The 14,511-nt window shown below is 46.6% G+C and overlaps 1 protein-coding gene across 2 annotated transcripts in view; it reads right to left on the bottom strand.

The window, feature by feature from the left end:
- Positions 1–8,321, bottom strand: part of CECR2 (CECR2 histone acetyl-lysine reader) — a 153,075-nt gene extending 144,754 nt beyond the window's left edge. Inside the window, exon 1 of one of the 2 annotated variants that reach the window (XM_075896771.2) lies at positions 7,890–8,321. In XM_075896771.2, the coding sequence (XP_075752886.2) occupies positions 7,890–8,042 (153 nt within the window). In that variant the 5' untranslated portion in view covers positions 8,043–8,321. The remainder of the gene's footprint in view (positions 1–7,889) is intronic. The other variant, XM_075896768.2, reaches the window with a different exon arrangement.
- Positions 8,322–14,511: the final 6,190 nt, after the last annotated feature.

Genomic DNA, 14,511 nt, shown 5'->3' with positions numbered 1-14,511 from the left:
AGTGTGACTCCCCGACCCTATCCTTCAAGTTCCACCCTTTTCAAGTGCACCAAAACAAGGTTTTAGTCCAGAAGTGTCAAAAGCCTAGATTGACAAAAGTATTTTTGTGACTGGCATGGTATGTTTGGATTATGCAGAATTCAAGCACTCATTAAAAAAAAGTTTCTAGCTCTCATGTTTATGAAAATGTGAACTAAGTGTGTTCCAATTCAAAGACAATTTGAAACAATAACTGAGAAGTGAGCTTTCATGTCCTGAAATCTACGAGAGAGGAAATGTACAGGGTGAAACAAACAGGTAGAGGGTGTCCCATTTATGAGTAAAGATAAAAGAATGTAAAGGTGTATCTTGGGGTGCAAGGAAATATATGGAATTCTTCACCAAGGAAGCAAATGAACAGCATTGTTTGACCATGAAAAAAGAATCACAGCCACCTGGGCTATAAAACACTGCTAAGATATTGGATGAGCAATACTCCATAAAACATTGGAGTAAATTAAGTCTAGGCTCTAGGAAGTGTGTTATGATTTTATTTAATGTGTAACAACTTGTTTCCAATATTTCAACTTGCTAGGACTTGAATCTCTATATTTTGTTAAATAAACATAGATATGTTTATAGTTAAATCAAACACAAGTGCTGTGTTGTTAAGCAGAGAGGTGATCTGAGATGGAACTCATAAGATGGGGTGCACTATTTCTTCAGAAGCAATGAATCTGTGAATACTGTGATCATCCAGTGAATCAGGGTCTGAACACTCCAGGTAGATGCTCAGAGGGTTCGAAGGCTGACGTGCACCAATTACTAATCTGCAGATCTTGCAAGTCCATGGCTGGTGGAGATGGAGAGCTGATCAGTGGCAGGTACAGACAAGGTTTCTATGGGCAGGTGGTTGTGAGGAGCCTCATAATCTCAGACTAGGGATGTAATAGAATAGTTGATTAACCGATAAGCAAAGGTTTATCGGTTAATGCTATAGACTACACAAATCCTCTCCCTCTCCCCCGCCCCCCGCCAGTAATGTTTTTAGCAGCCTGGTCAGCAGCCCAGCTCAGTCCTGGCTTGTGCCAGGTCTGGGACCTACCCCTGCTGCAGCTCTGCATTTGAAGTGTATTCGGAGCTAGGCAGGCAGGCAGCCTGGCTCAGTTACGGCTTGTGCTAGGTCTGGGAGCTCAGACTTGCCCCCTCCCCACTCCTGGACAGGGGTTGCTGCCACCCCATATTGCTGCTTCTGTTACAGGGAGACAGGGGACTTCTTGGGAGTGGGGCCGGAGCACAATGGCTGCTGGCCCCATTCCCTGGGACTATAGAATAGTTGTATAACCAATAAGAATTCACGAGCTTTATCAACTATTCAGTTAACTGATATTTAACACCCCTACCCCAGATACCCTCCGAATGTGTGTCACTACCATTTTAAGTGGTAATTATTTTGCTTCTGCAAATAGAATAAGGCTGGTGGTGGAAGTGAAGTCCAAGAAGGTGGGAACTGGTGCAGGAGAGGATATATACAGCGAAAAGACAAAAGAGAAAAGAAGAGAAACAGGGAATGGAAGAGAAACAGCAGAAATTGTTCTGGTCCTGAAGCATATTTTCTCCACTAAATTATAGTGAATGTGAAAATCCCAAGTGCTGACTAAATGACTGATAACTAAAAGCTGAGTTCCTACAAAAACATCATATTCTTTCCCTTGTGTCTGTGCAAACCACTAATATAAGTGAGAGTTTCACTACAGAACAACAGTACAGCAGTCCCCAGGTTACTTACAAGATAGGGACTGTAGGTTTGTTCTTAAGTTGAATTTGTATGTAAGTCGGAACTGGTACATATTTTAGGGGAAACTCTAGCCAAACATTTCTCCAGAGCTCAGTTTTATTCTCCCACACCTCACTTCCCTCAGTCCTTTATTCCCAAGCTGAGGTGTCTGCTGAGAAAAGCCGCTCCGCGTCTCCCTGGTCTGCTGGGAGGGCGCTAGCTTCGCGTCTCCCTGGTCTGCTGGGGGGAAGCAGCTAGTGCGGGGTTGCCTCACCCCGTCTGTAAGTAGGGATCCGATGTAAGTTGGATCCATGTAACCCGGGGACTGCGTGTACCATATAATCTTAGTGTAGCAAAACAGGTGTAGTTTTAAACACATGGGAGGCAGCATAACTAAACAGATAGATGTTGAGATACAGAACGCAAAAACAGTCTGTTAAAATAGCAGTGCGTTTTCTTTTGGAGAGAGGGAGAGAGAGAAGACTGTAACAACACAGTCAGTGTATGAACTACATTGGGAGGCAGGAGGAGAAAAGCATCTTAAAGCCATAATGAAATTATCAGAGGCAATTTGCCCCACGGCAACTTTAAAACCCACAGGAAATTATTTATATTTCATATACAAAATGTGGCTTTCCCCTTTTGCAAATAAAAGAGGTTAACAATGTTTTGAGGATTTTCAAACACATACTTGAAAATCACCCCCTTTTGACCCATCAGTGCAGAGATTCTTAAACTGTATGTAGTTCATGCCCCATACACTTGCTAAGGGAACTAAAACAGCTGAGAAGTCACATGATTCTGGCCAACTTGCAGTTTTTCAACTATATGACAATACAGCTGAAAATGTTAAACACAGATTTTATCTCATTCATAAACAATTGGGAGAGGATGCCATAGGGATATTTCTACAGGCAATTACAAATGGGAAGGGTAAGCAAGAGACACACTGTATCCTCTTGAGGGGGGGGGAAAGAGTTGCTTTCTTCATTCACGCTAGATAGTACAATTGCAGAAAACATCTTTTCTCTATGTCAAGAGAGAGCCTAGGAAAAACAGTTGAGAACCTCTGCACTAGGAATTTGTGGTCAGCCCTTATTCTAATCTAATATTCGAGAAGAGGGCAAACTCTGAATCTTAACAGCCGCAACACTACAAAATAATTTGATTTTTAAAGAGGAATACAAGTTTGTACATAACAGCTGTTCCTTAAAACCAATATGTAGCATCCTAATTTTACAATCTCGCGTGCAAAATTCTGCATGAACCCAAACGTCCCACTGAACTTTTGACCTGGTTGTAGCTGAACCCCTCCTGAGTCCACTGCTGTGTGATGCTGTGTAGATTTGAAAAGAGGAGCCCTGTGCCTTGTCAAGCAACTGCATCTGCTGAAGCCAGCATGGGGGCTTGGTGTTCAACATCGCCCTTCCCATAACAATACCCAGAGCCTAGCCTGATGGATGCACTTCTTTATCTGAGCCAACCAGCTTCATAAACCCACTACCCTTCTCCAGCCTCTCCCCGCGCAATGGTCCAGGAAAAAGAAAACAAAACATCTGCTTCCCAGGTTTCTGACACATACAGCTGCTTATGGCAACCCACATCTGGAAGCTTCACTTCTTTTCAGTTCAGTAAGTACAGGGCAAGAGGTTTACATTTAAAAAGAAAAACAAAAGAGCTCAGCTGTATCACTGTACCAAAAATCACAACGAACTTTCCAAGAATGATCAAGCAATCCACACAATCAGTCTACCTTCCTCCCATCTTTCCCCGTACTCCAATTAAAGATGATGTACCAAACAGGAAAAAATTGCCTGTGTCTGATTTTACATTTTATTATGATAAAGACACACAAAAAATAACTCTTTCATGTTAGAAATTCAGATTTTTGTCTACCCAGGAAACTACGGTGACAGGAGAACTAGTGAAATCTGACAATGCAAGTGACTGAAAGCCAGCAATTAAAAAAGGAAGAAGTTTAAAAAACCCACAGAATTAGGGCTTGATTACAATAGTTAAAGCAGCATCTAAGCTGCAAGTCTCCCCTTTGTGTAGACAGTTATAAAAATGTTTACAGTGGTAGAGTTTATACCAGCAGAGTTTATACTGGTTTGGGAACCAAATTAAGCTATATCAGCAGTTCTCAAACTGTGGGTCAGAACCCAAAAGTGGGTTGTGACCCTGTTTTAATTGGGGTCACCAGGGCTGGCATTCAACTTGCTGGGGTCTAGAGACAAAGCGGAAGCCTGAGCCTCACTGCCTGGAGCCAACGCCTAAGGGCTTCAGCCCTGGGTGGTGAGACTCAAGTTACAGGTTTGCAGTGGGGTTCAAGATTTGGCTCCCCAGCCCAGGGCTCCAGGTCTCAGGCAGGCTCTGGTTCCTCCTTCTAAGGTCATGTTGTAATTATCATCAGAAGGGCATTGTGTGACAATGAAGTTTGAGAGCCCTGTGCAGTATTGATGTAAAGAACCTTACATTGCATCTACTTGCCATCAGCAAGAGGGCTTTTACTGACATGTGTCAACAAAATATACCCATCACTGACAGAGTCAGGCCAAGAAAACTTGTATTAGTCCTTAGTTTCAGATGCTGCTTGCTTGCTTATTTTTTGATAACACCTGATTATAAATAAACACTAGTGCCCTGCGACCACATGGAAGAAAAGATCTCTTTGTGAAAAAGTGTTCACCAGTGCCCCTTCAATTAAGGTGTGAAACCAAAATAAACATCTTTACATCCCTTAATGTCCTCAGCAAAATCAAGGAAAAACCTGACGGGATATGCATAATATTTCTAAGGTTGAAACAAGCACACTCCTGAGAGCCGTTGTTTAGCTGGCCTAACCTCCAGTGTAGACAGTCACTGCATCATGTGAAAGTGACTCCAGGGACTTCAGAACCCGGTCTATAACTGTGGTGAGCATCCCAGCATTATAGTGGCACAGCCACTGGTTGCTACTGCATTTCTAGTGAAGACAAACTTCTTCCCCATTTCTCTCCAGATGTTGTTAACTTCCCCACCCTAAGCAAGTTCTAGGAACTGATGTGAGGCTCAGATTCATTTCACTTGTGAAGCAAGCCAGATGCTAATTGCCTCCTATGCTGAAATGCTGGTGAGCTGGCCTTTTCATCAATGTAAATTCAGGTTCTTTGGAAGACTTTCACACTGCTGGGCCAAAGAGCCTCCACAGCCCACCTCTTTAGTGCTTTGCATCAATAGTAGGGGGAGGGGAGTTCCCTTTCCAAAGGAGTTGCATCACGGAGAGACCTTCTCCCCTTTCAAGATTTCACACTGCATAAGGGATTCCCCCTCTTCAGAAATTCACATCCTGCCCAAGGAGTTTTGCCTTTTAAGAATTCGCACATCCTGTTGAACTTTAAGCATCTCTGGAAAGGAATTCACAGTTATGAGGCAATTACTGTCTTAAAAAAATAGCTCATTGCCTTACTGTGCCTCTCCCTTGACTGCCAATATAGCATTTAGAAGCAAACAGAAAATATTTTCTTACTGTGCCAACTTTGTTTGCAGCATTTACCACCCAAAATGCACTGGCTATAACCATACCTATATATCTGAACATTTATTCCAATTTAGAAAACAGTAGATTGCAGAGAGACAACATTCTTGTGGCACTGTGACTTCACAATTTTCCATTTAGCTCACAACAGAAATTATATGGAAGTTGCATAATCAATATAAATGTTTCCCTAACGCATTGATCTACCCCAACAAAATTTCTCAACATTCCAAATAACTAAAACAGGCATTGTCCACCATTAAGTTAAAACATACAACACCACCTTCTCTTCCCTCTCCCCAAAAGAAAAAAAATTTGTCCAAGCAGGAAGACTCTTACCAGTTTAGCAGAAGAGGTCAAAAACACAACTTAAAATTAATACAGCATACTTTCTTGTGCAACCACATTTCACAAAACATACCCAGTTTTATTCATCTTATGCTCATTGCTGCCTAACTCCAACCCTACCCATGGTCTTCTTGTATGTCTACAGCCAAAGGTGACATTAGTCAGTGTGTAGGTCACTGCAGGACAAGCTCCTCCTATCACAGCCACCATTTTGGGCAGTGACTGGGGATGGGCACACATTTTATATTCTGTAAAGCACTGTGCAAGTTTCCAACACCAACACTATATTTTATAAAGCAAAGCCGATAATAAAATCCCAGTGCTATGATAATCAGTTATTTGATTGATCAGTATGTGAGGGTAGTTGCTGATGTTAAATATCCTGGTTTCTTATGGATCTCAAGTGGTTTCTCTCAATTTCTTTAATATGCTCTTTCCATTCACTTTAATATTTCTGCTCACTTCCATAATGCACCCTTGCACTTTTTCAAGAAACAGCTCCCCCTTTCCCCAGCTGTCTACTCAATATTTTACTTCTGCATCCTTCCCACAAAACCCTCGGAAGTCATATTTGCTACTTGGCAAACCTCTGCTTTTGATGTACACTTTAAAGTTTGAAAAAGCCTCAGAGAAACACCAAAGTTGTTACATCTGTTACAAACAGATGGGAAACCCCAGGTTTAATCACATTGGTCTAAGCAGCTTATGATCTTGGAAGTAAGAGCTAAGGGCCCTACAACTACTCCATCCCTTCCTTATTTTGAGCTTGTTATTCTCCACATTTCATGAATTCTGAAACACACAAAAATATGCATTCTTAATTGGTAGTACCAAATATTAAGGAAGCAAAGGGTATTGCATTTCAAACGTTTATGGGCACTGGACAAATTAAAAAAGCAACAATTTAAAGACTCCATCAAAATAACTTGAAACTTAATTTGGAAAGAAAAGTCAGACTATCCATGAGTATAAGGGTAAAGAGCTAGCCAAAAAACGTTTCTAGAAACCCCTAAGAGTGAGTGTGGTCGGTGAGGGAGAGCGGGGGATTCGCATTGCAATTGGCTTCTATAACAGAGACTGTTTTTCCCCTTTCTGTAAGTAAGACTGTAGCAATTGACTCGATAGTTTGCAGTGCTATATACTCAGACGCACCGATGGACAAAAACCATCATCGCCATTACTTGTTCCAAACCTCAAGGTGATTTACCGACGTTTGGAGGAGTTTCAATATGACACCCTCCAGAACAACACCTCTCCCCATAGAAAGCTACGCCCGGAGGGGCAGCTTGAGCCGGGAATAGCTCTCAACCAGCCTCTGCAGCGCAGACCCTTCTGGCTTTGAGTTCAATTGTCACAAAGCCTCGGGGCAGTGGCACCTCCACCCACAGCCGGGGAGAAGCCAAGCTCCCCTCCCCTTCCAGATCCCTGCAGGGATAATGGTGGCACAACAACAAACTCCAAGCCAGCAGTCCGAGGGGACACCAGCCTCGCTCACAACAAGAGGGCGTGGGGGGTGGGGAGGAGGAGAGCGATTAGGAGGGTCCAGTCCGGCTCTTTCGCTCGACGATGGTGTGAAGGGGAAGCCGCGTCTCCCTCCGCGGGAGTCGGTGCTCGTGGCTAGCAGGCAGCCACATGCCTGGCATCAGTCAGCTACCCCTGGGGGAGATGGGCACCCAGGCAGCTCCCGGCTCCAGCCCGCCCCGAAGTTTGTGGCAAAGGGAGGGGAGCGGTCCGGCCGCAGACGCGGCTCTGGGTCTGTCTAGAACTGGCCGAAGCGAAGCGGGATCCAGCCCGACCCCGGGACTTGGGGGCAGTTCAAATCCGGATCCGGGCTTGGCATCGCCGGTCCGCAAGGGCTGCAAGGACCGGCTCCAACCAGACCCTCCCGGAGCAGAGCCTCCGCTCAAGAAATTTCCTGGTGTGTACGGGATGCCCCGCCAAGGATCCGGATTCAATCCCTTAGCACCAAGCAGGGGCCAAGCCCGGGCTGCGGGGAGCGGGCGGCGACTCTCCCCCAGACAGAGGTCTGGGCTGAGCCCTCCGCAGCCAGCGAGAGACCGCGAGGGAGCTCCCCGCCCAGCCCCCCAGGACCTCGGGCAGCGGCTCCCTCTCAGCCCCGGGACCAGGCGGAGCAGGCAGAGCGGCTGCCCGGGAACGTGGAGCTGTGGCGCGGGCAGGGAGGGAGCCTATCCTGGGGCAGCCCGGGATGTGTGTGTGTGGGGGGGGGGTTGCGGTCCCGCCGGGTCCCCGCTCCCCGCCGGGGCTCACCTCGATCTCGAAGTCGGGCAGGCGGAAGGCGGTGCGGAAGAGAGAGCAGAAGTGAGCGATGGCCGGGACTTCCCACCAGGAGCGGAGCTCGCCCAGCCCCTCCGGTCCCCCGGTCCCCACCACGCCGCAGCCTCCGTCCTCCTCCGGGCACATCTCCCGCTCCGTCCCCGCGCTCCGCTCAGCAGCAGCCCCCCAGCACCGGCCCCGCGCTGCCCCCTCGCCTGCGCATGGGGCTCCGGGCTGGCGCCTCGGCTCGGGGGTCTCTAGGGCCGGCGGTGGCGCTGCTGCCCCTGCTGCACGGGGGGGAGCTGCTGCTGCTGCTGCTGGCGGCCGCCGCGCGGACCCATCCTCCTCCTCGCGCCGCCGCCGCCGCTGCTGCCCTCTCCATACAATGTAACCATCGCACCGCCGGGGAAACAGATGGGGCCGGGGGGAGGGGAGGGGGTAGCGAGGAGGGGGGGGGGGAGGGAGGGGCGGGGCCTGCGGAAGGGGCGGTACTTCGAGGAGGGGGCGTGGCTGGGGAAATGGGGGCGGGGCCCTGCCGGGAGAGGGGCGGGGTCTGAGCGGGGCGCAGCTGGGGACGGGGAGAGAGAGCGGAGCCGGAGGAAAAGGGGGCGGGGTCTGGGGAGGGGACAAAAGAGGGGCGGGGACCTGCGAAAGGAGGAGGCGGGGCGAAGCGAGGAACCGGCGAAGTGAGAGGCAGGGCGGGGCTTGGGCCGCTGAGGAGCTGGGGGGGGCGGGGCCGCGCACGAGGAGGGGGCGGGGCCGGGCTCTCATCATAACAACAGGAGCCAGCTCGCTGGAAGCGCAGGCTCTGTGCTGGGGGAGGCGCGGGGCGCGCTCGGAGCAGCCTGTCCCCCTCCCGCGTGCAGCGCGCTGGCTCGCGGCGGGAGGGGGGCTGCCCGAGGGAGCAGCGGGCGCGTGCACTTTCAGGGGTGTGGAAGGCTGGACTGGGGGGGGGGGGGGGCAGCTGTGTGGAGCTCGTGCGTGCTGATGCAGCCAGTGCCCGTGGGAGGAGGAAGGGGTCAGAGCGGGACCCTGGCATAGGGGTGCTCAAGGTTGCTAATTCCAAGTTTTCAAAAATCAGGATGTTTTTTAACAGAAGGGTGCGGGTGGTGGGAGGGGCTTTGCTTTGCCTTCTGGGTTTGGAGGTTTTTAGGGTGCACTTGAGGATTTTTTTTCAGGCTTTTCTTTGCAGCCAGGAGAAGCTATGGATGAGCCATAGTTCTAATAACCCTAAATATGCCACCAAAATCCCCCTCCCCCCCCCCCACACACGTTGCATCGTATTTCTGCTTCAGTAATGTTGCCCGGTAGAGCTGAAACCCTCCACCCCACCATTTTTAACTAAGTCTCTTCAAGTTAGTGCTTGGGTGCATCAGCAATAATTGAGGCATAAGCCTCACTTAGTGCATTGGAGAGAAAGCCAAAGATAGGCACATTCAGTCTTCTAACTTTCCCAGTGTAATGAGCCATTGGGTGCTTCTTCTGGCTCTCTGGGTGAGCATGAGCAAGTTACTTCACCTCTCTGCACCTCAGTTCTCCCCTTTGTAAAACAGGGATAATGATTCTGACCTTTTTTGTAAAGCATTTTGAAACCTACTGATGAAAAACACCAAATAAGATGGGTGGGGAACCTAAGGCCCACAGGCTGGAAAAGGCCCATGGGCTAGCCTGGAACTGGCCCCCAGGCTCAGGGTTCCCCCCCTGCAGCATTGGGGAGCCCATGCTGGTGTTCAAGCCTCCATCCCACCCTGCTATCCCCTAGTGGGGTTGGAGCACACAATCTACCAGCCTAGGCTCCACTAGGCTCTGATGTGTGAGGGGTGTCTTTCTCCTCAGTCAGGGGCCTGTCAGTGTGAGGTGTTTTGTTTTGTTTCGTTTTTTCTTTTCACTTGTGTACACCTCCCTAATTTTTTTTTATAGGTCAGTGGCCCCTGGCCCAAAAAATGTTCCTCACCCCTACCTAATATGGGACCTAGCTTTTGCTATCTGTTCTGAGGCCTAGGCTAAATATAAGTAGCGCCAGTTTATTTAAGAGGACAGTGCATGCAAGGGTGCATGCAGACAGTCTATATCCGTTTAAACCTGGCTTACACCAGTTAACAGAGGCAAGTTTAACAGGTATAAGCCAGGTAGCATCGACACACACAATTGCATGGGTTTCAGCATTATAGTTTGAGTTGACCTGGTGTGATGGTTTAAATAGGCCCTTTGGCTGGCTCCCTCACCTCTCTTCTTCTGGTCATTTTAAAAAGTCCACTATGTTCTCTTTTCCTTTATTCTGTTCAGTTTCCTGTCTCTGACCTAGTCTTCCCATGTACTTTACCTGACCTTGCCACTTCCTGTATTGTTTTTACCTGCTCCTTTTCCTCTTCCCTTCAGATCTTCCCTCCTTTTCTGAACTGCTGCCATTGTCTGTCATATAACCTTTTGGTTTCTACTTTCCATCTCTGTTCTACAAAAGCTGCTGTTTGAATAGCGGCAGAGAGTAAGTGACTATTACTGTACATGTATCTTTTCATATTTGCATGGACTAAAGTGTAAATTTGGGAAGATGGGCACATGAGAAATACTGAGGATCAAAATGGAAAAGTAGAGGGGAAAGTTATTGATATTCCTCAAATCCAATCTATTTCACACCAAATAAGATAATGCTCTTAGTAGACTGTATTGGGGGGGGGGGGGGGTCAAAATATGACCACACATGCTCTGTAGGTTCTTCAGATCTGGCTCTGCTCCTCTTCAGTGAGATTTAACTACACCCATGGTATTCCTCAGGGTTGGCATTCTATTGGTGGCTCTCAGATGTCTTGCTAGGCTCAGCAGCACTTTGATTTGGGAAAGGAGGGAGGAAGATTAGTGGCATCATTCAGTCAATGGTATCCTCATTGGCATTGGAGTTGATAACAATTGAGATAAAAAGGATAGTTTTGCACCTCTCAGGCCCACTGTTTCAGAGTCTCTGCAAACTCAAGCAGGTATCATGTCATTTGCATTCTGTTCACGTTTTCAAGATTTTCTTTGCAACTGTAATAACTAGATGCCTAATGTTTGTTCTTCAATGAAAGCTGAGATTCTTGAGAAGAAGGCGGCAGCTTGGGAGACTTGCTCTGTGCCACTGTGTACTGGTCCAAGTGATGCCTCAGAAATAGAGAAGACAGAGTCCATTTAGTGTAGCGAAGAGGCAAATCAGGGAACATGATAGAGTGGAGATTTTCAAATTGGAGTGTGCCCTCATATTGGAGTGTGTAGGAATAATTGGGGGTCAAGTGGCAACACCAATCATCTTGTGCCAATCCTGCATGGCAGAGTCTGGCCCAGTCTCCAGAGGCACAAGGAAGGCGTGCAACTTCTAACCTCTTTCATCTCAGTGGGCCACACAGCCTGTGGATTAGTGTCAACATCTTCCAGGGACATATAGATTTTTCACTCCAAAAAGCTTCCTTGTCAAATGCTGGCAGTACCCCTATAGAACATCACACAGACCTCCCTTCACCCTGAAAAGCTGAGGGGAGAGGAGCAAAGGGGCAGGTATTAGGCCCTGCCCTAATGGTACAGCTTGGCTCCAAGATAAAAGCAGCCTATTGCTAAGGAAGTCTTGGCTGTGCCATTGGTAAATATCTGTGTATTTGAAAGTTACTGGTATAGGTAATTAAAGATGTGTTAAGGTCTCTGTTAGGCTTATGTATGCTATCAAACACACTTTTAAATGTATATATTTTTATCTGAGTTCATGGGGATGGTGTGCAACCAAAAGTTGTAACTCAAAGTGTGTGTGGGGGGGAGTGGAGGACTCAAAAGTTTGAAAATGGCCCTGGAAGAGCTATATAAAATGAGTGGTCTAAAGAAGGCAAACTTTGAATCCCTGTTTACCCTTTTTCATACTAGAAGATCAAGGGACATCCAATGAAACTGAATGGTTGCAAATTTAAAATGTCAAAAGGAAATAGTTGACACCATACATAATTAACATATGGCATTCATTACCATAAGGTATCATTGAGGCAAAGAGATTAGTAGGATTTTTAAAAGGATTAGACATTTATATGGATATTGAGAACACTCATGGTTACTTTAGACAGGATAAAAATAAATTTTAGAAGGGATGTAAACCTTGAGGCTTCAGGGCATAAAATAACCACTAAACTAATGGTTGCAGATAAGGAGAAAGGTCCTGTGTTCTATAATTGTCCAGGGTTTCTTCCACTTCCCTTTGAAGGATCAGGTAATGGCAAGTGTCCAGAGAGGATACTGGATTAGAGGGACCACTGGTCTGATCTGGTATGCTAATTCCTATGTATTTATGTGGATAAGGGCTATGAATATCACTACCAGGGCAGTGATGTGAATAAATGGTGTTACATGTTTTACAGTGTTACAAGAGCCAGTATCAGGCATACCTCAGACACAGACCTCATTCTCATTTGTTGTAAATTTCATACCCACAGCAGAGATTTCCCAAGCACTCTTTAGCTCCCTCGCTTGCAAAGATGCCTTCCTAAACACATACTGTTTGTCAGTTTATTATTTACCTTCCTAAATACAGTTCTTATGAACAGTCTTCCCAGACTGGTATACAAGTTACTTTTTAAAAACTGCCCTTAGACAGGCAATCTATTATTTAATGAGACCAAAATGTAACCGCAGGATCATTTCAGTCTCTTTCAAGAAGCAATGACTCTCTAGCTGTGTTGAGGAGGGAGGCTGCTGCTCTCTTGTGTATTGTATCTGTCTGTGCTGGATTAATCCAGCTCCAGCTACCCTAGGATCAGTGCAGAGGAGGCGGCTGCAGCCTAGCAAAAGGCATTTTAACAACACACAAGCGCAGCATAAAATACAGTAACTTTGTGTGAGAAATATCAGGGTGACAAGGTCTCTTTTGAGTTAATTACTGAACCCTGTAATATTATTTGTTTTCTGAATTAGATCTGATTCCTTCTTAAACTTCTTTCTTGATCCTGTTGCTGCACAGGATAGTTTATTTTGCGTGTACATTTCCCTCTGTACTGACATTCCTCCTTGAATTCCTGTAGTGTCCGGCTGTGGCTTATCTTATTGTCGCATCTCCCCTTGTTCTTGACACTAGGTCAAACAGCTTTGTAGCATCCCAGCTCTCTATCCCATTAAGAATTTTGTGAATCTTAATGAAGTCTCCTAATCTCTCCTTTACAAAAGAGCTATAGTCCTAATTTCTCTCAACATTTTTTGGATTAATTTGGCTCCCTCTATCATCTTTGTTACTTCTCATGAACTCACACTGTTGCTATCATGTTATTTTTATATGAAGGTGCCTGGAACTGCCCATAGCAATGTACTGACAGACTTTCAAGCTGTTCTTTGGATGTGTTACATTCAAAACAAACACCTGTGCTCTTGCAGATTTGATTTGCCTTTTTCCTGCTATTGGGCACAGTGCAAAGGCCGTAGTTCCTCTTTGTCCTTGTCTACCCTCAGCAAGTGCACATACCTCATCTGTGTTTTCCTGTAAGTACTCAGTGTTCCAGTCTCACAAGCAAAGCATGTTATGCCCAATGTTTCTACCTTACTGTGTTCGACCATCTCCTGCTTGTTTCTTTGTGCCACTTTGAATGCCCCATTTGCTCAGGGTTTTTTCTCCCCCTTGTCTTCTTTCTCCCCTATACTAATTCTGTTTATTGTTTCCACATACTTCCACCTCCTACATCTTTTTCTGAACATGCTTTCTTCCTTCCTATCCCTAACCCTTCGGCAGCTGAGTGTTTGTAATATATAAAACTGCATTACAAGGGAACTTTGAGTGGACAGAACAAAGGGGAATCCCCACATCTTTGTTCAGTATCAACACTTGGTTTCCAGATCTTGTTTCCTGAAGAAATCCGCCGAAGTCCAAGTGCCAATCAGTGGCGGATGAGAGTGCCGCGGGGCCCAGGGCAGCGCCGCAGGTCCCCGGGCAGCAACATTTCGTGCCCCCTCCCTTGCAACAGCGCATGCGCCGTGGTGCCAAGGCGCACGCGCGGGGCCTCGGGAGACGCGGGGCCCGGGGCAGCCGCCCCACTCTCCCTGCCCTAAATCCGCCGCTGGTGCCAATAATAAAACAAATGTTTCCAGGAAAAAGTTCCTGCTTCTGTGTGAAGGAATCAGTTGACTGGAGGTGAAGCAAAGGGAGGAATATTTTTCATTTCTTCTGGAAAGGCTTGAGATATTTAACCTGCTTTGGCATAAATGAAATGCAGCATTAGTTTAATGTCAGATATGTCTTCTGTCAGGGGACTGTATTCTGCCCTTGGAGGAGGATGGATTGGTGACTAAATAGGCCTGTTTCATCTCTAACTACTGTGGTGTTATAATCAATGAGGGTCTCTCATTTTTATTGCTTCCTTCCCTTTCTGGCTTTAGGTTAAACCCAACTGAACAAAATGCGAGGAGATTTTTTTTTTTTAAATACCTATACAAAAATGCCTGCAGTTTCCCATTTTTTTTTGAATATTTGAAACTGTTTGCTCTGCAGAGGGGCCAGCCAACTCTGATGCACTGTCTTCTGAGGGGTTCATTCCAGGAGCATGCGGTCTTCAGAGTAGTCCAATTTTCATAAAAAATTAAGGAAAACAAGGTTTAAAATAGGAATATAATAGGCTAATCG

This window comes from Pelodiscus sinensis, chromosome 1 (assembly GCF_052426305.1).
Source record: "Pelodiscus sinensis isolate ZL-2025 chromosome 1, ASM5242630v1, whole genome shotgun sequence".
In the NCBI taxonomy this organism is placed as follows: domain Eukaryota; kingdom Metazoa; phylum Chordata; order Testudines; family Trionychidae; genus Pelodiscus; species Pelodiscus sinensis.
The sequence above is the reverse complement of the archived record's forward strand: the minus strand, read 5'-3'. Positions and strand labels throughout refer to the sequence as shown.